The sequence below is a fragment of the Echinops telfairi genome, unplaced genomic scaffold, assembly GCF_000313985.2.
Source record: "Echinops telfairi isolate 266 unplaced genomic scaffold, ASM31398v2 ScPeMD7_5;HRSCAF=22, whole genome shotgun sequence".
Taxonomy (NCBI): Eukaryota; Metazoa; Chordata; class Mammalia; order Afrosoricida; family Tenrecidae; genus Echinops; species Echinops telfairi.
In genome coordinates this window covers 30,388,079-30,415,022 of record NW_022103901.1, presented here as the reverse complement: position 1 = coordinate 30,415,022, position 26,944 = coordinate 30,388,079, and the positions used below count along the sequence as shown (strand labels likewise).

At 51.4% G+C, this 26,944-nt stretch overlaps 1 protein-coding gene across 13 annotated transcripts in view; it reads right to left on the bottom strand.

The window, feature by feature from the left end:
• MAPK8IP3 (mitogen-activated protein kinase 8 interacting protein 3) overlaps window positions 1–25,425 on the bottom strand; it is a 43,769-nt gene extending 18,344 nt beyond the window's left edge. For 8 of the 13 annotated variants that reach the window (XM_004705794.3, XM_045285370.1, XM_045285392.1 and 5 more), the window contains exons 1-4: window positions 25,012–25,425; window positions 9,390–9,510; window positions 2,898–2,968; window positions 2,703–2,794 (exon numbers count right to left, since the gene is read on the bottom strand). In XM_004705794.3, the coding sequence (XP_004705851.2) occupies window positions 2,703–2,794; window positions 2,898–2,968; window positions 9,390–9,510; window positions 25,012–25,338 (611 nt within the window). In that variant the 5' untranslated portion in view covers window positions 25,339–25,425. Of the gene's footprint in view, window positions 1–547; window positions 572–2,702; window positions 2,795–2,897; window positions 2,969–9,389; window positions 9,511–25,011 lie in introns of all 13 variants that reach the window. The other 5 variants (XM_045285346.1, XM_045285351.1, XM_045285355.1 and 2 more) reach the window with 1 other exon arrangement.
• Between the last annotated feature and the right edge of the window lie 1,519 nt (window positions 25,426–26,944).

Sequence of the window (26,944 nt, the reverse complement as noted above, 5' to 3'; positions counted from 1 at the left end):
CACAGACCCTGCGGGATGGGGAAGGAACACCTGTGTAGAGTCTCTATGAAATTCTCTGCACACAGGCAGCGTGTGGTTGTGCCCACACCGGGTGCAGGTCCTCTAGGTGCTGGCCTGCAACTCCATGAGGCTATTCAAACTCGGGTTGCACCTTTGTGCAACACAATGAGGGATCCCAGCAGGTAGTGCACTGGGGCACCACCAGGTCTGGGACCACAGCAATGGCCTTCAGCTTGGGCAGCAGGGACATGGCAGCGGAACTCATCCAGATCGGTTTCTGTTCTGGGGAGCGACCGGTGCCAAGTAGGCAAGAGCAGGACAGCAGGCCCAGGTTGGGGAGCTGTAGGGGGCTCAGGAATCAGCGCCCCAATTGAGTGGTCTACCAAATGCCGAAGTTTCACAAGTGCCACTTCTGGACTGCATGTTGCCCAGACAACCCCGACCCTGAGGGGCTGGCAGGAAGCCACAGCTGCTGCTCCCCATCAGGCAATCAGAGTCAAAGGCTCTGGGGGGTGGTGGGTGAGGGGGAGAAGGGGTACCCAGTTACCTTTTCCTCCACGACTGGCGAGGACTACGGGCGGGCGAGACACGGCGGCAGGGCCCAGCGGGAAGCACAGGAAGCAGGCGAGAAAACACCGTTAGAGATGAAGGCAGGCTCTCGTCTGCTCCCATGTGCACGAGACACAGACTATGGGGGGCGTTGCAGATGGGTCAGCACCTGACTGGCACCACCGCCGGACACACAGATATGTGGACACACACACCCGCTGAGCTTCAGCCCATGGTCACTGTCACACTCAGTGCACATGCCACAGTTACAGACGGTGTGTACAAATATGGGGACATAGAGCATACTATCATCACACACAGGGGGACATACTGTAATCACACCCAGGAATGGAGCACATGTCAGGAGTACACATCACATGGGGATGTGGCATATGTCATTGTCATAAAGGGACGCAGAACATGCCATGGTCAGATGGGGACACGGCACATGTCATGATCACATGAGGATATAACATAGGCCGTAGTCACACAGGGACACAGCAGATGCCATGGTCACACCAGGAAACAGCAGATCCCGTGGTCACATGGGGACACAGAACACGCCATGGTCACACAGATAAACAGAGTACACACCATGGGTCACATGGGGACTCAGCACAGGCCTTGATCACACAGAGACACAACACACACTGTGGTCACACAGGGACAAAGTACACACAGAACATGCCACGCAGCCTAGCCCCTGGCACCGAGTCTGCAGTGCTGTGAGCAATGTGAGCTCGCAGGTTCGCCCTCCATGACCACAGGCCAGAGCGCCGGCCAGCAGTGGAGGAAAAGCAGGTGGGTTCTCAGCTTCCAGAACTGTGGCTGTCACAAGTGTCCTCCAGGGGCAGAGGGTAAGGCGTCCCTACACATACCTGGGGGGCTGTTTCCAGCCACAGAGAGCACAGCTCAGCTCCCCACTGCATGTGCAGTGTCTGGACACAAAGGCAGGGCTGGCCTAGACATAGAGGCCATCCCTGTGGGCGTGGCTGCAGCAGCCACAGGCTCCCAGTCCCGTTTCGGTAGTGACGAGGGTACAGCTCCAGGGCTCCTTAGCCCGTGGACATGGGTCAACCTTCTCTGCATGGGCAGCTCAGCCAGGGCTTCTCTCCATGTCTCATCACAGACACCCAAGAGGGGCCAGTCTGCTGCTGGAGCTGCTGCCCGGAGCTCCCAGGGAGGTCTGCTGGAGAGACCACACAGCCCAGTCCTGTGTGAGGGTGCATGCTCTGCTCCCTGAGGTGCACTCTGAGATGCAGGGTCGCTTGGGGCAGGGCTTAGGTCAGGTCCATGACCATTCGTGGACCTCGTGGACAGCCAGGCCCACACAGCCCCAGCGCTGCCCTTCCCCTGGGCACTGACCCCACAGCAACACCCTGCAGGGCTCTTTCCAGAGCTCCGTTACCCAGTAACCACACACATACCACCCTTTCGTGTGCATGCCTGTGCACTTTAGTTTTGAAAGCAGAGGCTTCGGAAGCATAGGAGGTAATGATGCTGTGATATCCCTGGGATGTTCCTGTGGTCCAGAGGCAACAGGTGGCTTCTTGTTTGCAGACAAGGCCCACTAAAGGACCAGGCACCCAGGAAAGGAGTTATAAGGGCCCGGTTATGCTGAGACTAAAGGTGCCAGCTATCACCCTTGCAGGCAAGGGGTCTTGGACCACTGGCTGTGCAACAGGTCAGGATCCCCCTGCAGACCCTATTACCTCTGATGTCCAGGATGCAACCCAGTGCCCTAGCACAAGCCCAGGCCGCCCCTGCAGCCCTCGTCATCCCTGACACCCGGGACTCGGGCCGGCCCTGCAGCACAGGGCCCCATTAGTTCCGACGCCCTCCTCAGCCATTGCTCCAGGGTCCTGACCCTGTTTTCTCCTGATCCAAGGGCACAGAAGACAGAATATGCTGACCTATGACCTGATTGCCCCACCCAGAGTCACAGCAGCCCCACCTCACACCTAAGGGCACATCCTTCCTGATGGGGTTGGCAAGGGCTGCTCGAGGAACAGCTGGGTGCATGGCCCTGGGAGTCCAAACACACCCCCCCCCCATCCCAGGCACACAGTGAGGGTGGATTATCCCCACAGAGGGCTTGTGGGAGCATAGACATGACCAGACACCCCCGCCTCCCAGTGCCAGGCCCTGCGCACCTCCTCCCTGGCAGGCTGCCTTCCGTCTGGCCATTGGCGCCAACCTGCTGCAGTTTGGCCCTCTCAATGTGCTCCACGTACGTCTGGATCATCTGCGAGAAAGGGGCGCATCAGTGCCCAGGAAGCTGTGCCCGGTCCCCTCCGGCCGCTCCGGGAAGGGCTGGTGCGTCGGCAGGGCAGCAGTGGGGCGCGTACCTCCGTGTGCCTCTGGTGCAGTGCGTTGTACTCCTTCTTCATCTCCGACTCCCGCTCCTCCAGCCGGGAAACTGGAAAACACAAGGAGGCTCAACTGGGGGGGCGGACCCTCTGAGGCAGCAGGGGGCGGTGGACCCACCGGGGCAGTAGGAGGGCAGATCCTCTGTAATGGGGTGGTGGGAGGGGGACAGCAGTCATCCCTCTGAGATGGGCGGAGTGGGGGCAGTGGACCCACTGACAGCAGGGGTGGGGGTGATAGACTCTCTGTGATGGGATAGGAGGTGTGATAGACCCTCTAAGACAGCTGGGAATGGGAGGGTAAGGGGCAGGGAGCAGAGCAGACTCCCCAAAAGGGTGGGGAGTGAACTTGCTGAGAAAGCAGGATAACCTTCAGGGGATCAGGGATGGGGGGCGCTGAGACCTGCTTGTAAGCATGTACAAGCAACCAGCCTGTCCTCTGCCACAGCCTCACAAACTGCCCTCACCCTGGACTTAAGACAGGGACCGGGAGAGAGGCTCAGAGTGTCAACTGGTTATTCACCCCGAGTTGCTCTGAATTTCTTGAAAGAAGGCACATGGCACCTGAGCCCACTATACTATATTGGGTGCAACTGCATCCCCCCACCCAGGTATCCTACACTGAACTTGTGCACCCATGGTAAAGAACCCTGGCGGTGCAGGGACTCAGACCTTGGCTAACTGAAAGGCCAGTGGTGTAAGCCCACAAGCAGCTCCCGGGGAGAAGAGGAGGCAGAGCCGGCTCACAGAGACCCTGTGGGCAGCTCTCCTATCCTGTAGGGCCACTGGGATTCAGGGTCAACTCAGCAGTGGGCTGGGTATGACTTGGACGCCTCTGGTCATGATGCTGTTGGGGAAATGGGTTGACCATTGGTTCCTAAGATAGCATTAGTCCAGGGAGTGTCTTGCATCAGTCCCTTACATGACATGAGACGGGGCAGAGATGCTGAGCTGAGCTACAGGAGGCCCCCTGGAAGCAGAAGCTCAGAGAGGCAAGGGCCTTCCTCCAGAGAAGGCAGAGAAGGAAAGGCGGGGACCCCCTAGAGCTGGCGCCCTGAATTTGGATTGTCAGGCTACCCAACTATGAGAATTTCTGATCATTAAACCCACCCATTTGTGGTATTTCTGCCACTACATTTGTAAACACCCCTCCCACCCCACCCCCACCCCCCGCCAAGCCTAAGACATGTGGCCTCAGTGCCCTGGCTGACCCAGGTCCAGATGAGACGCCAGTTGACGTCCAGTGCCGTGTGTCCTCCGGCCTTGCTTTTGCTTTTTACCTCCCACTGGATTCCAGTCAAACTTTTAACTGCCTTTAGCAAACAAGGGACTGTGGTTAAGATTCCGGGGCGCCTGCTGTGCATTCACTTCCTCCCACAAGGGGCTCTTGGAAGGAATGCTTGCACCAGGTCCCCTACAATACCAGTTCTGTGGGACCCTGATCTCCAGAGACCTCCAGATGGGCAGAGAATACTGAGTTTGCTTCTGTGACATCAGAAGCAGCCTTTCGAAGGGGCATTCCCTAGGGTAACACCTGAGCTGCTGAGACCTCTAGCTGTGGGTTCCACCCACACACCCATCAGGAGTTACTGAAAAGCGGCTGACCTCTCAAATGCAAGCTCCACTCCGCTGCAAGTTCGCTCTTTGAATTCTGTTGCTGGGTCTGTTTCTGTTCTTGAGAGTGAATCTTACCATTTTTTCTGGGAAAATGAGGAATGCTACATCTAAGGGTATCACAGGGCCACTCTCTGGGACATCCGCTCACGACATCCACATACTAGTTCTTTAAGGCGAGAGTTTTTGTCTGGCTAGCAACAACTTACAAGGGGTAGCCTGCAGAAGCAATGGCCATCCTGGAGTTCTTGGGATTGATCTAAATTAGTTTCTCTGTGCAGTGAGCTGGGGAGCCCTGGTGGTGGAGTAGTTCTATGAGCTGGGTATTAGCTGGAAGGTCAGCAGTTCAAAACCACCAGCTGTTCCGTGGGAGACAGAGGAGGCTATCTCCTGTAGTAAAAAGCTATATTCTCGGAAGCTGGGACACCGATCTTGACTGACACTGGAAAGCATCTAGGAGCCCTCGTGGTGCAGCGGATCCCAGAAGGAAGATGACGCTTTCTGCTCTTGTAAGTGACAATCTCAGAAATCCACAGGGCCAGTTCTGCTCTGTCCTGTGGGGTCGCTATGAGTTGAAATCACATGGACAGTGGCAAGTTTTGGAAGCTTCTAAGAAACACCAAAATAGCAAAATTGTTTCCCTGAAGGAGGGCACTGTTTGGGGACCTAACTAAACAAACTAAGGAGCTATACTGGTACATTTTTTAATTGTTTTAGTACCACCTGCCCTCATGTTTAAAGTAAGACACTAGCTGTTACAATGGCTTAGACTCAGAAAGAATGGGATCAAGTTGTATATGGTTGTTCTGAAAGCATCTTAAGAGTCTTTTAAGGCCCCAAAAGATGTGGACACAAGTTTGAGCATATTGAAAGACTCCGGGGTGGGGTGGGGGCTCTCGGCCAATAAAAAGGACCTGTGAATGGTCAAGCAGGGACACGAGAAGGGCCAGAGCAGCGGGATATCAGGGCACTTTGTGACACAAACCCCCACAGTAGCCACTGAGCCAATGAAATCAAGTTACTGTTCAAATGCTTTTTCACTATTCATATGCTTTTGCGCTTGATACCAAAGAAAGAGTGTACACATGTGTGTGTCTGGTCCACACACGACTGTTTCATTATTGCCACTTACAGGGCTGTCCTATAAGAGATACGCAATGAAGTACAAAGTTTAAAAAGTGTACAAAAAAAGAAATTTACTTGACGCAAGGCTTTTATCTGCCCCGCTGTAATTTTGAAGAGTTAAATTGATGAGCATTGTTAAAAGCTTTGGTTTCAGATAGCAAAGAACTGAGTCTCTTGCTGTTAAGTTTTAAACTGTCTCTAGTTCCTGGGTTGAGGAGTGAATGTACTCTGTGTAAGTGCCTCGAAGGGCAGGAATGGGGTCGGCAGAACATGTCCAGAGCCAACAGCCAAGTCTGTGGCTTCGCAAAAGAGGCAAGGCTTCGTTCCTTTAGGATTTTGGGTTAGATAATTTAAGTATTGTTTCTTGATGACTAATGATAAACTGACAACTTTGACATTTTGTGGAAAGCTATAAAAGAGATGTTTCTGTTTTATAAAGAGAAAGTGCTATAAAGGTTTATTTTATGATAAGGGTTACAAGAAATGTGTTGTCAAATCAAGACATGTTACCTGGTTTTCTTTTTTTGGGATCATTTTATTGTGAGCTCTAACATATTATAACCATCCATAATTCAATTAGATCAAGCATAATTGTACAATTGCTGCCATCATCAGTTTAAAAACACTTTCTTTCTTCTTGAACTCTTTGTTATCAGCTCCCCTTTATCCCCTCCCTTCCCCGCCCTGCCACCCAGGAACTCTTAATATATATAATTTTTTTGCCATATCTTACATATGTATAATATAATTATTATATATGTATATATATGTATATAATAATTCTTACACCAGCCAATGTATCCATTCACCGACCATTCTGTCATCCGTTCCCCTAGAGCGGGGTTATACAGTCATTGCTATCAGTTACCCCTTCCCACACTTCCTGCCCCACCCCCAGCCTGTGACCTGATTTTCTTTGGCTTAATACATGTGTTCATGTTTCCTTATGTTTCTGCCTGGCATGAGACAACAAGCACATACTATTATGCTATCAGTTTACTATTTTTCAAATTGCTCACTTTGTCACAGTTTTATTTCTTTTGACCCTGGCATCACTAAAGCCAATGTTTTAACTTGTCAATTTACATCCTTTACTTCTGGAGGTTTTTTCACTTCTATTCAGATGTTTGGAGCCTTGATAATCTTGCTATATTCTGACTACAGGATATCATGTTTCAAAATTATTATGTGTTATTTCTGATGTTCTTTGAAAAAAAGGTTGTTACATGTAGACACATTTTTGTCTGACCATTTTAATTGACTTTATGTGGCTTCCCATTGATCTAACCAACCCTCCTCCTGTCTTTTCCGCCTAAGTGTGGTTGTATGACAAGCATGGCCCCGTTATACTTTGTCACCAGCAGGGAAGTTTTCACTTTGCTATTTTGCTGAAGACTCTTGACCAAAATATTTCAACAAAAGATGGGTATATATTGGACTTATGAAACGAATAGTGGTGTTTGGAAGATGGGCACCACTAGACAACATCAAGATTTCCATGCTGAGTGTAGAACAGAAATTAACTCCATCGGTCTGAGTGGACTAAAGGATTACTCTGCTTTCTTGTGGAATTGTGGATGTTTTACGTTCTGGGTAAGGAACCATTTTTGTCTTTTTCTTCCACATTGCCTTGGAGTATGTCTTGTCCTAGTCGTCGTTTGGTTTTGTCTTGTTCAACTACAGTTTTGGACGGGCGCTGGTTATGCTATTCTTATATGTTTTCCACTTTTGGTAAATGCACTTACTTTGCATGTGTATTGGTCAATTATCTTACTGACAGTTCCGACTTTTGAGAATTGGTTTTTTGAAAAGTTTCTAAAACAGCAACAACAAGAGTTGGCCCAAATGCATATGATTGCGACATGGGAAAAGGCAGGAGGTGATCAAATCCTGGTACCAAATTATGGACTGGGCCTAACAAGGAAAGTTGTGTTATGTAACCTTACTAATGTATTGTCAAATTTTAATCCAATATTCTAGCATATCTAAGGGCAGGAGAAGCTGTGAATGGGCAAAACACTTGCACTCTCAAAAGCCTGCCTAGCATCACTGCGGGAGAATGTGCATATTGTAAGAGACACCACTTAAAAGAGTCCCTGGAGTCTCATTGGAAAAGACTACACTTAGTCTTCTTTAATAACCTCTGGGCAGCACAGTCGTAGGAAGTTAAGAGTTGAGGGCATTTGTCTTTACTAAAGAGAGCAAGAACATCTTGTGGACGTGCCAGCACCCCTCTGGAAAACGGAAGACCACTCAGAAACGCGCATGTGGCCAGAAGTTGGCTGAGGTAGAGCTGACCCCAAGATGACCCTCCCTGCAGTGGCTGGACTCTTGGCCACTGTTTCATAATTGCAGCTACCCATGTTATCAGCTGAGCTCTGCACGTGCAGGCTTCTCTGCTGATAAAACTGTTCTCTGTGCAAGTGACTAAGGAACAGATTGTGTTGTAGCTGTTACTTTGACGCTGTTCACTTGGTTATATTACTTCTGTGCAGTTTTCCTTCCTTGTGAAGCTCACCTTCCTTAAGTTCTTGCTTACTAATTACATGAGTCCCCACGAACACTTGGAAGAAACAATGCATTTGTTAGACTACTTCAATCAGTAGCTAATGCTGGTAAGTTAACTAGTTGTTGGATCTACTGCTATTTTTCCCTAAGCTGATGCATAAAGTGCTAGCTCGACTTGCACTTCTGAAAAGAATCCTGACAGACCAGCCACAGAACAGCAGATGCGTTACCTGTATCTGATTACAGCCTTGCACCCACCAAAGTCAACACTCAGCCCACTGCCATCAAATAAATTACCACTCCTAGCAACTATATAGGACAAAGTAAAACTGCTTCACAGGGTTTGAGGCTGTAAATCTTTATGCTACTGTTAATTTCAGAACTCCATTACAATGCCTCTCGATATGCAAAGGACATACGTTTTAAAGAAGGCACATTTTGAGAGGAAAGCGATTTTGCACCTTGAACCAGCCCTTATAGAAAGCCAAAGTGACCAGATATCAGGGGCTCAAGTAGGAAGAGAAGGCTTTGAAAATGATGATGGCGGCATATGTGCAAATGTGCTTGACACACTGGAGGAATGTATGGATTGGTGATAAGAGAAATAAGAGCCCCCAATAAAAGTATTTTTTAAAAAAAGGCAAATTGTTCTTCTAACATAGCCCTGTTTGCAACCTAACTGCAACAAAAGTCAAATGAAAGCTAGTGCTATGCCAAGGGGAAGACAAGTAACAGATGGAAAGGATCCCAGGGCTCCGGGCCGGAACTCACGAGATGACTGAACGCCTTGCAGAAAGGTGACCCCGCTGTGGCTTTCCGCCTCCGCTTAGTGGAGGCATGATCGAAAGGTGGCATGTCTGCGAACCCCAAAACTGAACTAAACTGGTCGACCTGGGCCCACATTAGACTTCATTTTATTTCCATTTTCTCTAGCCTGACTTTTGTTTTTATTTATTTATCCCCCCCCCTTACTTTTGCTTTTAAACCCATTACTGGACTCCTGTAAAATTTTAACTACCATTAGCAAATAAGGGATTGTAATCAAGACTGCAAGCGATTGTTCCAGGAAGTCTGCTGTCTACTTAGTTCGTTGCACAATGTGTTCTTGGAAGGAATGTTTACGCAAAACTAGTTCTGTGAAACGCGGATCACTGACAGCCCCGTCCGGATCCGCCACAGAACAGCCGACACATGCAGGGGCCACTGTGTTGCATGCTGACTACTTACTCTGATCAGCATAGTTCCTGGCCTTCAGTTCCAACTGGCGAGTCTGGATCTCATAATGCTCCACTTGGACTTGCAGTTCCTTCTTCTCTTGTTCCAAAGCGTCTTCAAACTCAATGAACTTCTACACGTGAGAAGAAGAGAAAGGCAGGCCTGAGTGCATGCTGGGGGCCCTGGGCTGGGGAGACAGAGCCGTCTACAAGTTCTCCAGGGCCAAGGAGCTCGCTGGACCAGGACCAGCATGATGGCCTTCCCACCCCATGATGGACTGGGTTCTGCCCCTCAGAGAGATGTGCACAAATCCTAACCCTTGTAGCTGGGAGTGTGGCCTTGTTTGTACAATCTTTGCAGAAGTCAACATTGGAGCGGGACAGACCTCGATCCCCTGTGAGTGGTGTCCTTATGACAATGCTGGGTCAGAGAAACAGACACAGACAGCTGGAAGATGGCCACGTGAAGGCAAGAGGCAGACAGAGAAGGATGCTGCAGCGGCAAGGAGTGTCCAGAGCCTTCGCACTCCAGCCTTCGAAGAAAGACCGCCTGGACTGCTTGACACATTGGCTGCAGATTCCCAGCCTCTAGAGCGGTGAGCAAATACATTTCTGTTCTCCTAAGCATCCCACAAGGAGCCCTGTTGATGCAGTGAGATATGCTTTGGGCGGCTAACCACAAGGTCAGAAGTTTGAATCCACCAATCGCTCTGCAGAAGGAAGACGAGGCTTTTGTTGCAGTCTCGGAAACCCACAGGGGCAGTCTACGCTATCCTCCCGGGTAACTCAACTCGACGGCAATAAGGCTGGTTTGGAAACCTACCATTATGTAGTCTTTATTATAGCAGACCCAGGAGACACGTACACACCCCTTTTCAAGGGAACCTTGGCACAGGTGGTAGCTGGGGCCTTGTACACATCCCAGGATAAAAGGACTCCAGAACCTTCCCTCCCATCCACTTTCCACTGCTTCTCAGATGAGAACTGCACAGTCGTCCCTGGAAGGTAATGTGCTGGGTCAAATGCCCTGCTGCCAACCTCATGAAAGTTTAAATAGCCTTTCCATTGTGCACAGGCCCCGCCCTACTATAGAGCTCATCCGTTTTCAGAAGGGAAATGGAATTCCTGTCCATACTGGAAGTCTCACTGGGGCAACCTCTACTTTGCATTTAGTCCCTGTGTCAGCCTCTACTCAGCCGAGGGTGCCGCCATGGTGAAGGAACCAGCAAAATAAACACTTTCCTGGTCCCTAGGGAAAGGGCGTGGGTCCGGTCCTGGATTGTACCAAAGGAGTCCTGGTAGCTCAGTGGTTTACATGTGGTGCTGCTAACCTCAAGGTTGGCAGTTCAAACCCCCCAGCCACACCATGTTAGAAAGATGAGGCAGACTGGTCCTGTAAACATGTACAGTCTCAAAAGTCCCCACGGTGCAGTTCTACTCTGCAATATAGGGCTGCTATGTGTGGGTGGGTGGGGTCGGATGCACAGCTGGGAGTTCCAACCCATCCAGAGAAGCCTTGGGAGAAGAGCTGGGTGATGTGCTTCGGAGAAATCAGCCGCTAAAATCCCGAGAAGTAGCATGGTATGTCCAGGCAACTGGTTTGTTTTTGCTGTTGATAATATGTGTGGAATCCTGACATGCTAAGTTCTTGAGCAAAATTAACTCAAACTAAACGAAAAGGGAAGCACTTTCAAAATAAAAGACATCAGCATTTGCCGCCAGGGAGGCCTGGTGGCTTAATGGTTACACTTTGGGCTGCTAACTTCAAGGTCAGATGCTTGAAACCACTAGCCACTCTTTGGGAGAAAAGACGGAGTTTTTTATTCGTTAGAGTTACAGTCTTGTAACTCACAGGGACGGTTTGACCTTTTCCTATAGGGTCGCTATGAATCAAATCGGCATGGACTCGATGGCAGCTATTTGGTTTTGAGCAATTGCCACCTGCCCCCACTGGCCAGGTGCAATTTCCCCAAGGGCACTCGGCTTTGCTGGTGTGCAAACAGGGCGACACTATTTAGCAGGGAAGCAATTGCGTTTGGCGGATGTATGGATACCAGCTGGGTCATCAGCAATAAAGAGCTTCTCAGAAGATGGAAGCCGGGTCTGCAGAGGCAGCTGGGTTGATGGTGGCCAAGCCTGTGTTTCCTAGAATAACTTTACCCAGCCTCCAGCCAGCTCCACATCCCCAGAGACATAGCTGACAGCCCATTCTAGAAGGTCTCTGTGCTGGAAGCCACGGGGGCTCCTGCCCAAAGGATGACTCATTCTGAGCAGCGTGCGAGGCGGGTAGAGTCCCAGAGGAGGGGTGGGGGTGGGAAATTGGTAGCAGGAAGATTGTCCGACATAGGTAGAGTGGAAGGACATCAATACCCACAGGTAGAAAGGGCACGTACATGCAGACACAGACACGGACAGAGGAGGCTCTGCTCACTGTGCACAGGCCAGAGCTGGCACATGAAGGTCAAGCAGGTGTCATCCTCCTGTGGTGGAGACAGGAAGTTACTTGTAATTCCCACCAAATGGCTGGGTGGGGCTACACAAATAGGGCGTGTGAACCACTAACAGAGGGGTCTGGTCAGGTTTGCCATCCTGCTGGGGATATAAGAGTGAGCCATCTCAGAATCAAAGAAAGAGAAGGGGGAACCGATGACAAGGATCTACATATAACCCCCTCCCTGGAGGACGGACAACAGAAAACTGGGTGAAGGGAGACATTGGACAGTGTAAGATATATGACAAAATAATAATTTATAAATTATCAAGGGTTAATGGGGGGGTAGGGAGGGAAGGGAAAAATGAGGAGCTGATACCAAGAGCTCAAGTAGAAGGAAAATGTGTTGAGAATGATGGCAACCAATGTACAATGTGCTCGACACAAGGGATGGATGGATGGACTGTGATGAGTTGCACAAGCCCCATACAATGATTTCAGAAAGAGGAGACCTGCCTAAAGAGGAGGGCGGCAGAGAAGCCACACCACTGAGTCCAGGGGCCAGCTCAGGAGCCACGCCGAGAGGCCCAGGGACCACATGGCCCTGAGAGAGACGTGGCCGCCAGCCCGGCCAAGCAGACACACACTGTAGACAAAAGAACTGCCTCCTCACATTTTAGAACCTGTCAGCTCCCCTAACACACCCCTCGATTGTGAGTATGGTGTGACCTCTGCCTTGTGGTAGCTGGCCTTGGGCTGAGGCAGCACTGGATTCTCTTCCTCCCTTGTGTAGCCAGAGGTCAGACCAAAGCTCAGTCTGATACCGGCAATACAAAACTGGACAATTTGAAATTCCCATTAAGAAAAAAAAAAGGGGACGGTTAACATGCTTGTGTAGAAAAATCAGATGAGCATGTTAGGTAAAAGGAACATTCTTTTTCTTTTAAATCATTTTACTGGGGGCTCGTACAACTCATCACAGTCCATCTATCCATCCACTGTGTCGAGCACATTGTACAATTTGTTGACCTCATCATTCTCAAAACATTTGCTTTCTGCTTGAGCCCTTGGTATCAGCTCCTCTTTTTTTCCCCTCCCTCCCGAAAAATTCTTTTTCTGAACTGTAACCCTCACACCTAGAGTCACCTGTGCGTCCTTCCCACGAGTGTGTGTCGTGCAGCTGTGACCAGGGAGCAGTCATGAACATGCTTGATGCTTTCGTACACCCATCTCTCCATATTGGTAAGTGTGTTCCACCAGTTCCGTGTCCCTCTGCGGGCAAGGAAGCGTTGCACGAGTGTGTGCATAGGCAGATGTGCAACCACTTGACCCACAGCAAACTGTGTTACTTCCTCACTGATGCGAAAACATCTTCCTCCATCGACAGGCGTATTCCATCTTTATTTGGTGTGCATTCCAACATGCGTGCGTGGAACATGAGTCACCCACTAATCACCTCTGACTGGACTTCCAGGTCCTGCACATTTGACTTTTCTCACAAAGGTCTCTATCCAGCTCTCTGGGGGTGTGCCACGTGACTGTGCCTGCCTGTGGCATGCTCAGTCCCCACACAGGGCATGACGGCATTGCTGCCCACTGTGGGTACCAAGGGCATCGAGTCACCACGGGGGAGCCTGAAGACATTTCATAAATGAATTGGTTACACATGGCGGCTGCAAACATTTGTGGAAAATGCAACTGAAAGACCATGGGATTTTTTTCCCCGTTTGGAAGCCCCATTCATACACACTACCTCTTTCACAAGCAGCCCGTCTGCCCTGCAGCTCATCTGCTCCCATGACCTTCACAGTTCTCTCACTGCTTGGCAATGAGACCAGTTCAAGAACGTCTTAGGTGCCACGAGTGTGTCCTCAGGTAACAGTTGGTGTGTGGGGGTGGGGGGGAGGTGGAGGCACAGTTGGCTCACTCAGAATATTGAGCCAGTTGCCCTTTCTCCGTTGCTTGGACATGCCACCTCTATCTCTGGCGGAGGTCTACTCTAGACTCCAGGCTCCAACCTTCTGCTGACTGGTCTGGCTTTGAATCAGGACCAAGGAGTCCTGATGGCAAAATGGTTAAGCTAACCCAAAAGGCCAGGGGCTCAAGCACACCAGCCCATCTGAGATGTGTGGATCTGCTCTGTGCTGATGACAGCCTGGGGCTGTCTACCCCGTCCTAAGGTCGCCGAGCCAGAATCCCCTGGGCAGCAATGGCTTGGCTTTGGTTTGAGCCAGCACCAACAATTTCTTAAAACTGCACTGTAACTTCATAATGTCTTCCAATGCCTGGTACATGGTTTCTCTCTTTCTGTTCTTAGTATCTGATGGACAGTCAGGAATGGTCTCTGTCAACATCTTCTTGGCTAGCCCGCCTATTTGTCCTTCAGCTTGCCTGGACGGTCACTCTAAATCACTTAGGTATGGGTTCTCTGACTACATGTTTCCCTGGTCCACAAGCACCTGCTCTTGTGCTTCAGGGCAGGGGCGCAGTCTGTTTCTCATGTGGCAGTGCATGCTGGCGTGAAGCGAGCCTCAGTCTGATGGAGCCGGCAGCTTGTCACATGGCTGGCCACGTGATTCATCAAGCTGTGGAGCCAGAGGAGGTGTGCGCCAGCTGAGGCTGTGTGGTACAGCCGTGCACACAATGGACCAGGACCGAGCCCTACAGGGTCCCCACAGAGGCTACCACCAGAGGACTCTCAAATGTGCCATGCCGACAGAAGTTAGTCAGTCATAAAAAACAAACAAGTGCTGTCTGGACTCAGTGAGGACACAGCAACCCGATTCTAAGGGGCGACGAAGGCAAGGGAGGGGAGCATGCGTCTATGGTCACGGTGGCGGGGTGTTCTGGAGAGACATGCACAACAAGGACAATGTCATCGAGGCCACAGTGCTGTACACAGAGGAATGGGTGAACTGGCAAATCTTTGTGGGGTAGTATTTTTGCCAACCCGCCGTCTTCACATCTGTTCCAACCCAGAGCACCCGTGTGGAGGGCGCCTAACACTGTACATCTTCACGGGGACAGCCAGCCTCACCTTCCCCCCTGGGAATAGTTGGTGGACTTGAACCAGCAGCCCGATGCCAAACCACAGCGCCCTCAGGGCTCCTTCTTTTTCCACCACCAGGTTCTTTACATGTCATGTGACACAGACCACCCACAGATGTTGAAGATGAGTCTGATGTGCGCACCCTGAGTACCCAGAGAGCGAGGACCAGCGACAGTCTAACAAAGGGCAACGCTGCCAGGCAGCTCCCTCCTCCCTCTAGCTCTCACTGCCCACGAGGCCCTTTCTAGCCAGTGCAGACCTTCCCTCCCCCACCTCCCCTCACAAAGTGTTGTCTTCACAAATGTACCAGCTCTGTGCTCGGAAGGTGTCCCCTGGTGAATTCCCAGAAAGCCCCTGGCGATCGATCATCAGAGCCCAGAGTGGGGACAGCTTGCTGGAGTCTGAGTTCCCAAAGCTCTGCCCACAAAAGCTTTATGCACAGCAAAAGAGAGGGGGGCCAGGAGCACCAGTCCGAATGGCAGGAGGACTCAGTACCCACGCACGTGTCTGACAAGCACACCAGCACCTCACCGCTCCAGCCTGGCGCTGCAGCCGCAGCAGGAGTCAAGGAGGCTGCTCTCCTGCGGGGGGAGGGGGGCAACGACGGACGGTGGCCAGGGAACAGGAGGACTTTCACTTTCCAGGGGGTGTATGGGCTGGGGGAGTCATTTCTATGTAAGCAACCCTTGGGGACACTAAGGGTTCACTTCCCCAGCACCGCCCTAAGGGAAGATGGTTCTCAAGTGCGCCAGGCAGAGGACAGGTACGTGTATACACCGAGTCAGAGGAGACTCAATGGCAGTGAGTTTGGTTCGGTTTTTCGGTTATCTATGACGTGGGTAAGGCGCCCTGCTGGCGTAGTGGTTACACACCGGACTTGGGCTACAATCTGCCAGGTCAGCAGTTCGAAACCAAGAGAAAGATGAGGCCTTCTACTCCCGTATACAGTTACAGTGTTGGAAACTCACCAGGGCAGTTCTACACTGTCCCACAGGGTTGTCAGTAGAGACTCGATAGCAGTGACTTGGGGTTTTTTTGGATGAAGTTGGCAATAACACGATGAAATCGTGACAGTGACCAAAACAGGGCCCAGACACAGCAAGTGTGGCAGGCTGAAGCTCCCAATTCTGCACCCAGAGACAGAGGTAACAGTGATTGACTTGGGGAAGGGGCAGCAGCGAGGGATGATGGCTTTATGGGACATGCCACAGCTCACCAGCCCAACTGTACCCTTTCTATATGGGGCCTCGAGAATTTCACGGGGAAGCCTTTTAATTCCATTTCCCATGAAACTTTAAAAGCTGCTGTGTGTGTGCTGCCTAATGCATGTCAATGATAGCTCAATTCAGCAGTTACCTACATTTTAAAATTATAAACAGGGGTCACAGTAAGCCTGCACCTCCCACCCAGGCAGAGGGGCTCCCAGGACCTCTAGGGAACAGGCTTTCTAGAGAAGGCCCTTCCAGAGCTGACACGCCTCATCTTTTTAACCTCACAATGTTTCCTCCCGTCTGTTGCCTGCTCAAGAAGCCCACTGCATAAGGGGCTGCCATTTCTGGAACAAGTTTGCTGGCAATGATAATGGTCTCAGAGTGTCCATCTGCACAAAAAGCCCAACAATGCAGAATGCTTGGCTCCCCCCCACTGTGAACGACACAGTGCTGAAGGGCCTGGCGCTGCCCAGTCCAGGATGGTGGTCCCTGGGCACATCTGGCTGTTGACATTTAAATAAATGTAGAGGAAATAAAGATTGGGGGGTGGGGGGCGCCTGTGAAATGGTAGTGCCTGGAACCTGGGTGGTGGTAAGAAGTGGGAAGGTGAAAATCCACCTGGTGCCCAACTGGTGCAGGAAGAGTGCAGCAGGTCTAGCTGCCTCTCCTTTGACTAGAGACCAGAACTACATGGTGCTGGCTATCATGATTGAGCACCAGGAGCAAGGAATCAAAACCTGAATCCTGACCCAAAGGCAAGTAAAATGTGGCGCAAAACTTCAAATTCTTACAGGATCCAAACTTACTGGACCAACGTAGGTGGGAGGAACTCCCAAATTCCATCACTCTTGAAAAACATCTTCAGACTGTGAAGCAAAAGCATTGTGCTAGTTACACAATCTCCTGCTGTGTCTGTGTGGGTTTGAACTCCCCTCCCCGTACCACATTATGGTGCCTTGGGGATGGGGCACTAGAGAAACAAACCATGGCGAGCCAGAAGTTAGATATGTCTGCGGTTTACTGGGGTGTTTTCTGGAAAGAATATGGGAAGTTAAAATTTTGACTATTTGTTTGGGTTTTCAATTTGGTTATTCCTTTTTGAAATGGTGAAAATGAATGTGATTAATGTATATTTCAGCTCAGATGTAGAAATCGCCCCTTGAGTTTCTCAGAAACCATGGTGCTCAGTGAAAACGGCTGAGGTCAAAATGGCTGACAGAAGGCCTGGCCCTGGCTTGAGGCAATGCAGCCAAAGGTCATACTTATCAACTGAATAGTTTAGATAAGGACTAAGATAAATTAGATAAACATTGAACTTGACTGTTTTAAGAACTGAGTTTAGGATCTGATTCTACTTTGTTTACACCGATTTCTTCTGCTTATTGTTGATATAATGATTGATAGAAATGATTATTGGGAAGTATAGTTTGTAAGCCTTGCCTTCAGCCATTAAAATTTGAATCTTTAAATGGGGTTAGGACACAGCTGCAAAGAAAGCTCTGAAAAGATAAGCCCCACCCAGTGTCTTGAGTGCTCAGCACATTTGAAAGTAAAGACACTTGCCTAGGGGGCTGTTGACAGATTGAAGGAACAAAAAGGAAACTCTGGATTTTTAAATTTTGAACTAGTGGTTTGTTCTTGAGACTGGAAAAATCTGGAACCATGAAGAAACTCTCCTCTCTAGGACTGAAGATTAAAGGGAGTCTGTGGACAGGCTGAAATGCTTGCTAGGGGTTTAGTCTGGCCACTGACATCTGTGGACCTGGTTCACAGGGACTAGAGGAGAAAATGAGAGCAGGTTGACTGCTCTGAAGTTCATGACCTAGTCCTAGCACAAGGGGACTAGGGTTGTTGAGAATTTGTGATGGGGCCCAACGTCTAAAGACAAGGCAGCCAATGGGCACCCTGGTGAGGTTAAGTGAGCAGCCCACACAGAACTGACCAGAACCCAACCAGATATAGAGAAGATTTTTCAGCCTGTGAACTGGTGCATATTGCTGCTGAATTCTTGGACGGCCTGTCCTGATTTTACTTTGCTTGTGGATGCAGGCTTCACAAGGTTCCAACTGGAATGAAGATTCTTCACATCAAAGAATATTATTGTCTCCTCAGAACACTGGGTTGATGTCAGTGGACAGTATAGAAACTGGACACCCAAAATGGGGCAGATAAATGGCTCGCTTACAAACTTTCATAGGTGGGGGAAATATGTTCAGAGGATTATGGTGTAGGTGTTCACTTAACTGCAGTTGTTAGGCATAGATTATTGTTGTGCTGTTCACTTATAGAATATTATCTTTAAACGAGGCTTTGGCACACATCGAGTTGCATGCATTTTAGTTCTATCCTGTTAGGTACAGATATGATTTTAGTATTGTTTTGTTTAAAAATCATATATGGCTAAAGTTGACAAGGTGTGTGTTAATTATGTAATCTCCTGTCAATTTACAAAGGGGTGGAGTCTAGCCTGTCAATCAGGTCATAGCCAATGAGGTCCCTGGGTGGGCATGACCTTCTCCTGAGGATCTGGGGAACTCTGGTCTTCTTCCCTGGAAGCAGGACACACACTCTCTGCTTCATACTCCTGATGACAAGACACATGGAGCTATGTTAGAGCCCTGGAGCTGGAAGAGCCACATGGAGACCCATGCCAATGCTGAGATGCTTACACCGCCACTGGATCCACAAGACTTTCCACCCACTGGCCTATGATCTTCCTGCATTCTGCATCATTGCATGTGTTTCATGTGTCTGAAGAGGAATTTATAAAGTGGTCGAACATCTGGGCTTATGGACTTGATCTGGACTGGGTTGGGATGTTTTCTCAATATTCATTTGTTTATAAAGCCCTTTCTTATACACATATGAGTGTCTCTGGATTTGTTTCTCTAGTTACTCAAACTAACACAAGCATCCCCTGATGTTATCTTCAAACTCCAGAGCTGCTGACCTAAGTCGTAGAAAAAATTTGCCAGCACGGCATTCTGTGACAGGGTTATCTGTGTGAGAGTAAACTGGCGGTGGAAGCTAGGGCAGGGGTGAGGAGCTCGGGCCACGAGTCTAAGTCAGTGGTGGTGAATGATATGGACAGAGGTAACAAGCACAGTGACAAGGGGTGAGGAACGTAACCAGAGTCACTGGACTATGTGTGGAAATTGAAGAATGGGTATCTATCTATCTGTCTCACACACATATACACCACAGCCCCTGAGGGCAAGATGAGAAGGCTGACCTGACCCCTGACCTTTATCAGAGCAAAGGAAGACACCACAAACCTGGGCCATTCCCCTGGCTGGTGGGCAGCTCTGGGTGGCTCTCCTGGTTTTATCTTTTGCAGGCATCCTTTTGAGCTCAGTGAATAAGCACGCAGCTGCAAAGTGCAAGGTCAGCTGTGAGAAGCCCCAGTCCCGACCCTGCACTCAGCCTTCTCAGTGGAGGGCCTCTGACTTGTCCTGAAAGGTGGAGGCCCTAAATCAGATCACTCTCAAAAGCCAGGCTGAGAAGCAGCTTATAAGACAACACCAATGGATGACACACAGAGCAGACTGAGGAGCTGCTCTCAACTGGGGCCGCCGAGGCACACAGACCTGGAAGCCTTGGCAGATCGATGGCAAGGAGGGCAGGAAAGCCAGTCTGAGAAAGCAGTAACCTCGGAAAGCTGGTGAAGGATCACATTTCTGCAACCTTTCTGCCAATGATTAAAGTCAAACCAAACCCCCGCCCCCAAACCCTTTAAAATACAAAGTTAAAAAAAAATGAATTAAAATCAAATTTACAGAGTGGGAAAATAATGTATAAAAAACCTTCCCCCCAAACCACCATGCTTCCTGGTCTGCTAGAGACTGGTGGAACCCCCAAGGCTTTGGTCCTTCGTCACCAGTCAAGCCTGGAACGGAATCCAGCCGGGTCAGTGTTGAGCCAGCGTTGGCACAGGCTAGTAAGCACACCAGAGACTAACTCGTGCTGGAGTTCCATTAGCTCGCTCGCTCGCTCATTCAGCTGTGAATAGTAAGGCTGAGGTCACAAGTCTACCCAGAGGTGCCGAAAAAAAGGCCTGGTTAACTGTGGAGTACACATGCAACTGGCACTCACAAGTTCAGAGTCGACGTGCTATTTCACTTAGGACACAACGCAACGTGACCATCTCACTAGGGCAGGCTTGTGTTGGTTTTTTATTTTTCTCCCTTAGCTGAAGCCCATCTAAATGTTCCTCTATGAAATGGGTCATTTTCTTTCTTTCTTTTTTGAAATGGGTTATTTTCACGTGACTAGAAAACAGGTGTTTTGGACAGTTTCCCTACCTTTGGACACACTATTTTCATTGAGAAGAATCCTGAAAGTACCATGGACACTAAGAGGACAAACTGACCTGTCTTGGAAGAAGTTTGCCCAAAGTGCTCCTTAGAAGTAAGGATGACAGGGTTTCTTTGCACATACTCTGGGCAAACTTGTCCTTCGGAAGGACATCATGTGTGGTAAGGTAAAGCGGAGGGGCAGTGAAAAAGGAGGCCCTCAATGAGATGGAGCCACAGTGGCCGCAACAATGGGCTCAGGCCTGGGAACAATGGTGAGCGCGGTGCAGGACAGGGCAGTGTTTCCTTCTGCTGTACACAGGGTCCCTGTGGGTCAGAACCGACTCGATGGCACCTGACAACACCTTTTCCATCGTATCAAGTACCCACCGTGTGGGTCCTGTGGTCACAGGAAGTTGCTTCAAAGACCAGATTTTAAGGCAGACTGCTGTCAATGGCCATGGGGTCCTCCTCCCCGAGGTGACCCCGTGCACACACAACAGAATAAGAAGTTCCTGCTTCAGCCCTAGGTTGCAACCCAGCCTGCTGGTTACAGCGCAGACTGTTGGGATTCACTGGCTGACTTCTGGAGGCAAGGTCACCTGGCCTCTCTTCCTCGTCCACTTGTCTGGAAGCTCCAATGATACCTGTTCAGCACCTTAAACACACACACCACCACCACCACCCACCACCACCACCACCACCACCACCACCACCACCCCCCCACAGATAGACACAGGGTGGGAAGTAGTTATAAATGAGGTGCACTGGCTGAGAATAGAACTGGGCTTCCCATATGAAAGGCCAAGAGGTCTTCACAACCACCACTACCGTTCAAAGCAGAAAAGACTCATGGGGCTCTCTCAAGCATCACCTTGCCCATTCTGAGCTAAGTTGGCTCCCCATGAGGAGGACTAGTTCTACCTGGATCAGTAGCCAGTGTGGCTCCTTGGCCCCTCCTCTCTAGGTCACACCAGGGCCACCCACCCTGCTCATGCCTTAGCATTGTCAGGGCTTCTTTCCCTCGGGCAAAACCCGGGTAGTTTGGTGCTTCGGTGTAAGCACTTGGCTGAGCACCAAAAGGTTGGCAGTTCTAAGCCCCCAAACAGCTCCTGGGGAGAAACAGGAGGTGGTGGGCATCCATGAAGATGTGCAGTCCCACCCTGTCCTATAGACTGTGGGAATCTTGGTACCGTTGTGTGCTGGCAAGTCTCTCTGCTGGGGTGGGGTGGGGGGGTGTTTCCAGCATGCAAAGTTACGGGAAGACGCCCTGATGGCACTATGGCAGTGGCTCTCAACCTTCCTAATGCCATGACCCTTTCATATAGTTCCTCGTATTGTGGTGACCCCCAACCACAAAATTATTTTCATTGTTTTCATCACTGTCATTTTGCTACTGTTATGAATCAGGTGACCCCTGTGAAAGGGTCATTCAACCCCCCAAAGGGGTCTCGACCCACGTTGAGAACTGCTGCACTATGGGTTGAGTGCTAGCCACAAGGTCGGTGGTTCAAACCCAGCAGCTGGCCCTAGGGAGAAAGACGAGGCAATCTAGTCTCATCAAGAGTTAGTCTCAGAAACCCTACATAGAGTTACTATGAATAAGACCTGATTCAGTGGCATTGGGTTTGGCTTTGTTCACCTTTCCAGGGGCAGACTGACAGCCCTTTCTACCGCAGAGCCTCTGGTAGTCAGCAGGTGAGCAGTTGGTTGCAGATGGGTGGGTTTGGGTCTGTGGGCTCAAGCAAAGGGGCTACCAGGCCTTGCAGCTAACAGTCTCGGGCATGGAGCTATAGACCTGGGTGCCAGATACCTGGGTGCCAGAGACTGGGTGCCCACAATGGATTCTGCTAGAGCCACTGCTCCTGCATGTCACTGGGGATGGGAGCAGGCACTTTGGGTCCCGTGGTACTGACACACTGTCCTGAGGAGAAGACTGGTGTTTCAGGAGGGAGGGCTCTGCAGAACTGGGCTGGTGCTTACCCGGCTACCCGCTGTGCCACCCCCTCTCCACTCCAGCCATCTCATAGGGCCTGGGCCCTCCCTGTGCCACACTGGGTCTGGGCTGCAGGATGGCAGGAGGAGGAAGAGACAAAGGTGGCAGAGGTGTGGAGGGGCAGCAAGTCTGCTGCTGCAGGCAGCTCAGGTTACCATCTGAGTAAGCAGCTTCTGCGAGAGGGAGCCTGTACTTCGGGCACGCCCGAGGCCCGCCATGGCCAGCTCCCAGGCCCGCAGACACCGACACTCGAGCCATCAAACCTCCTGCCTAAAGAAACCCACCCACCACCCGCCACCCACAGTGGTCTCTCCTCCCAAACCAAGAATTGATGTCTGCGTGAGCTAGCCCAGCTCCACAAGATGCGGAAGTGCTCACAGCACCCAGCCCTTTCCTGGGTGTCAGGCCACCTGCGATCTCTCTAAGGACATGCCACCAGCAGCTGGCTGCAGCCTTCTTCCTGGCTCCAGGTGGCCAGCCTTTCTGAGCTGCTGCTCTCAGCAGCTGGGCGGTCATCTCACCTAAGAACAGCATACCTGATGGGGCGCTGGGTCCCATCTACAGGGAGGTAGGGGTGCAGCGCCTTCTGAGTGTTGGGAGAGGCACCCACCCACCCCGCTGCACAGTGCTCCATAACCAACACTGGCTGTTTTCTCTGGGGTTCCTAAGCATCCAGGCACCAGCTGGCCCCACAAGAGCAATCAAGAAGCCCAGGGCAGTGCCTCCGTTCCAGGTTCTCATGAGCCCCACTCTCTGACCCCCTGAAAATGCCTGTGGTCACTTAGGCCTTGCACTTCCACCACCTGAAAGTTCTCTGTCTGTTTTAGCAGGCACCCCACTTAGTAGAAAACAGCCTCTCCACAGATCAAGGAAACCCCAAAGCAAAACAATACCCTGCCCCCCAGTATGCACGTAGGATCCACAGACTGTTCACTGTTCCAGGCTGCCTTTCCATCCAGTCCCAAAGAGCCCAGAGCAGCCCTGGTGGGAGAAAAGGCCCAGCCCGACTCCACAGCCGCTGCACCTGTCAGGGTTTGAGTGAGCAAGGGTGCAGCCAGTCCCACCAAGAAGGAACGGGAGCCGCACCCTGGGTATTGTCAGCTCTGGGGTCTCAGGCGGGCAGAGATGAGACCAGGGTAGCATCACCCAGAGCCAGGGCACCTGCTTTCCTTTTCTACAAAGGGCGAGGCTCATGCCTGGGCTGTGGTCTGTGGTGGGTGCTGAACCACCCGACAGCGACTGAGTGAAGTGGGGGAACAGTCCCTCCAGGCTACTTTTAACTGACTGACTGGAAAACCAAGTCCTTCCCTGGTGACAGGGGCACCCTGAAACCCAGCCAGACCTACAGGGGGCTTGGTCTCCAAGCCTTTCTCCACCAGCAAGTCTTTCTGACAAAGGGCAAGAAAGTGACCTCCAGGAATGGGAAGCCCTGTGGGCCAGAGCTCACACTAGCCAGAGCTGGCCAGAGCTCACACTAGCCCCCAACCCGCGGCCACGCCATGGTACCGCGCTTCCGACATGGGATTCGGGAAAGGAAAGGGATCTTCATAGAAAACTCGAGGTCCCTGTTCTGGGAGGGTTTGGAATCACAGTGACTGGAGGGACAGGAGGTGGCAAGGAAATGGGTTTGGGGAAAAGCAGAGATGCTTGTGGGACTGGGAGACCTGCCCCAGGCTTGGGTGGGTGCTAGGGATCAGGGCAGGTGGGCTCCAGTTGGGCTGGAAGTGGATGAGGGTCTAGTCTCCTGGGGAAAGGACCCGGATTGGTGCGGCTGAGCTCTGATTGGCAAGGGCACTGAGTGGAGTATTGGGTTGGGGTGGAGGTGCATTGGGGAACTGGCCGGATGGCAGGGCAGGGTCCAGGGTGGTCAGGGCACTGGGAAAAGTGGCAGGGCTGAGCTGGGCAAGCAGGGGAAGGAGGCTGGGGTTGGCCAGGGTAGCCTGATGGGGAGACTGGGGAGCGCCGTGGGGATCTGGGACCAGGCTAAACTGGAGGGATGGAGGGGACTGGGTGATGGGTTGGGCTAGAATAGACAGGGTGGGTAGGGCTGGGTAGTAGGCTGGGTTGGGGGGCCAGTAGGGGCTAGGGAGTGGCCTGGGCTAGGGGAAAGGAAAGGATTGGGTAAGGGGCTGCATGGGCTGATAGAGTGGGGTGGGGAGGCAGGGGATCAAGTCAGGGTATACTGGTAAGGGACTAGGAACCAGGCTGGCTGGTTGAGTTGAAAAGATAGAGGAATTAGGTAACAAGATGTGGATGCTAGGTATTGGGTTGGTCAGGATGGTGGGGGAGGAGCCAGGTGTCAGTATTGCAAGCTGGACTAGGCCAGGGGAGTGAGCTGGGGTTCAGAAGGAAGGAGGGGGGTTGGGTTGGAGGGTCATTGCGGGGAGGGGGCCGTGGAGCTGGCCAGGTGGGAAGGATGCGGGGGGCTGTGGAGGGGGCTGCTTGGTACTGTGGAGTTGGCTGGGTTGGGGGTAGGTGGGGGCTGTAGCGCGGGCTGGGTCAGAAGGATGGAGGGGGGGTCGGTGGAGAAAGACAGGTTGGGGGAGTCCACGGGGAGCTCAGGAGGGCCCTAGGGGGTTGCGGCGAGGGTCGGAGGGGAGGACAGAGCGGTCTCGGGGTCGGGTGGGGCGGGTCCGGGGCCGGCGTCCCCACGCACCTCCTCCGCCTGCTTCCGCAGCGCCTTCTCGCGCTCGTACTGGGTGAGCAGCTGCTCGTTGTCCTCGCGCAGCAGCTCCAGCTCCACCTCGTGCTCCTGGTTCTCGCTGAGCACCGAGTCCAAGTTCTCGAGCACGTTGACCACGAGCGGCATCAGCTCCTTGACCACCTCCTCGTCGTAGCAGTGGATGAGGCGCTCGAACTCGCGGTAGATGGAGCCCGCCAGGCCCGACACACGCTCCGACATCACCGAGCCCGAGCAGTAGTCGTCCTGGTACACCACCACGCCGCCGCCCTCATCCATCTGGATCTCCATCAGCGCCGCCATTGCCGCCGCCAGCGCGGCCCGCTGTCCGGCCGGCGCCCGCCGCCCAGGTTCCGCAGGCCGCAGTCAACACCGCCACAGATGCTGTCGCCTCAGGCACGACCGCCGCCGCTGCTGCTGCGCCCGTCACTCACCCGCCGGAAGACCCGCCTCCGGAAGGCCCGGCCCCCGGGACGGAGGGGCGGTGCCCGAACGTCCCGCAGGATCCTCGAGGCGTCGCTAGGGGTCGCCCGCACCGTGACGTAGAGGATGCTGTCACCGCGCCGGAAGCTCGGCCGAGAGGGCAGGAAGAACTTCCGGCTGCCTTGTCAGAGCCCCAGGGCAGGAGAGGGAGCGATGCCTAAGCCAGGTCACCTCCCTTTATAACGGCCTGTGATTTATTCCGAGTACATAGGAACGATTATGTAGTAGGCAACCCCCAAATTATCTGTGTAGCGCACCCCCCCCCGCGTTTAAGAATAAGAACATTCTCCCCTCGGAAGTGACCTTAGCGCTGACCTTGTTTGCCATCCTTCTAGTAACCTTTATTGTTTTACTGCAGAATAGTGCAGACTCAAGGAGCCCTGCTGGCAGAGTGGTTCAGCCTTGCTTGCTTGTGTTGCTAACAGCAAGGTGAGCAGTTTGAAACCACTAACCTCCCTGTGGGCGCAAAGTGAGGCTCTGAACTGCTATAAAGATGTAGTCGTGGAAACCCATAGGAACAGTTCTATCCTCTAAGGTCACTGAGTCATTACACAGTGGCAAATTTTTTGAATGCATACTTCAGGACTCCCTGGGTGACGCAAGCAATTAACCAAGACACCCAGTCAAAAGATTGATGGTTTATGCGCAGCCCCAGGTGACTCGGCGATCTCCTTTTGGACTGCCTTGTAAACCCCGTGGAACAGTTCTAGTCTGCACACGAGAAATCACCACGTGACTCGACTCCACTGCTATAGCAGTGGTCCTTCTCTACAATATTCTTCACTCTTCATAGTGCATCTATGTCACCTGATAGCCCATCTGGATACTTGGTCCAGCTTAGCTGAAAATCCAAACCCAACCTTAATGTACTTTTCTTTTGAGTTACCCTCACACAAAGGTCTATATAGAAACTTTTATCGTGGATGACATTGCTTTATGCACTTATCAGGCGACTAAAAAACTTAAGTCTACATCTGTCCTGCATGCTGTGAAGCCTATTTGCTCCGGTTCTCTTCATCTGTCCTTCCCCACATTAACTCTGTGGTTTTATTTTTAATCTATTTGTCCTTTTTGATACTCTTAAGTTCTACCAGTTTTGACAGCCTGTATCTTATTTTCAGGTCCTTATTTGTCTCCTTTAAAAGCTTTCCAAGTCTGATTCAGCATTCTATTTTGGCAGGCTCTTGCTCAGACTCCCCCACCCCCCTTCTGTGTTAGAGTTCTTTGAAATTTCATGTGGAAATTCTCAGATGTTTATGTGCCAGAAGATTTGCATTTCCTTTCACTGGATACCCAGCAGCATTATGAACCCAAGTCTTTAAATGTTCAGCCTGGGGTTCTGTAGATCACACAGGAGTGTGGCTTCTAACCCAAGAATACGTTTCAGTGTGGGCAAGCATGTGCAAAAGAGAACCCCTTTCCTCCT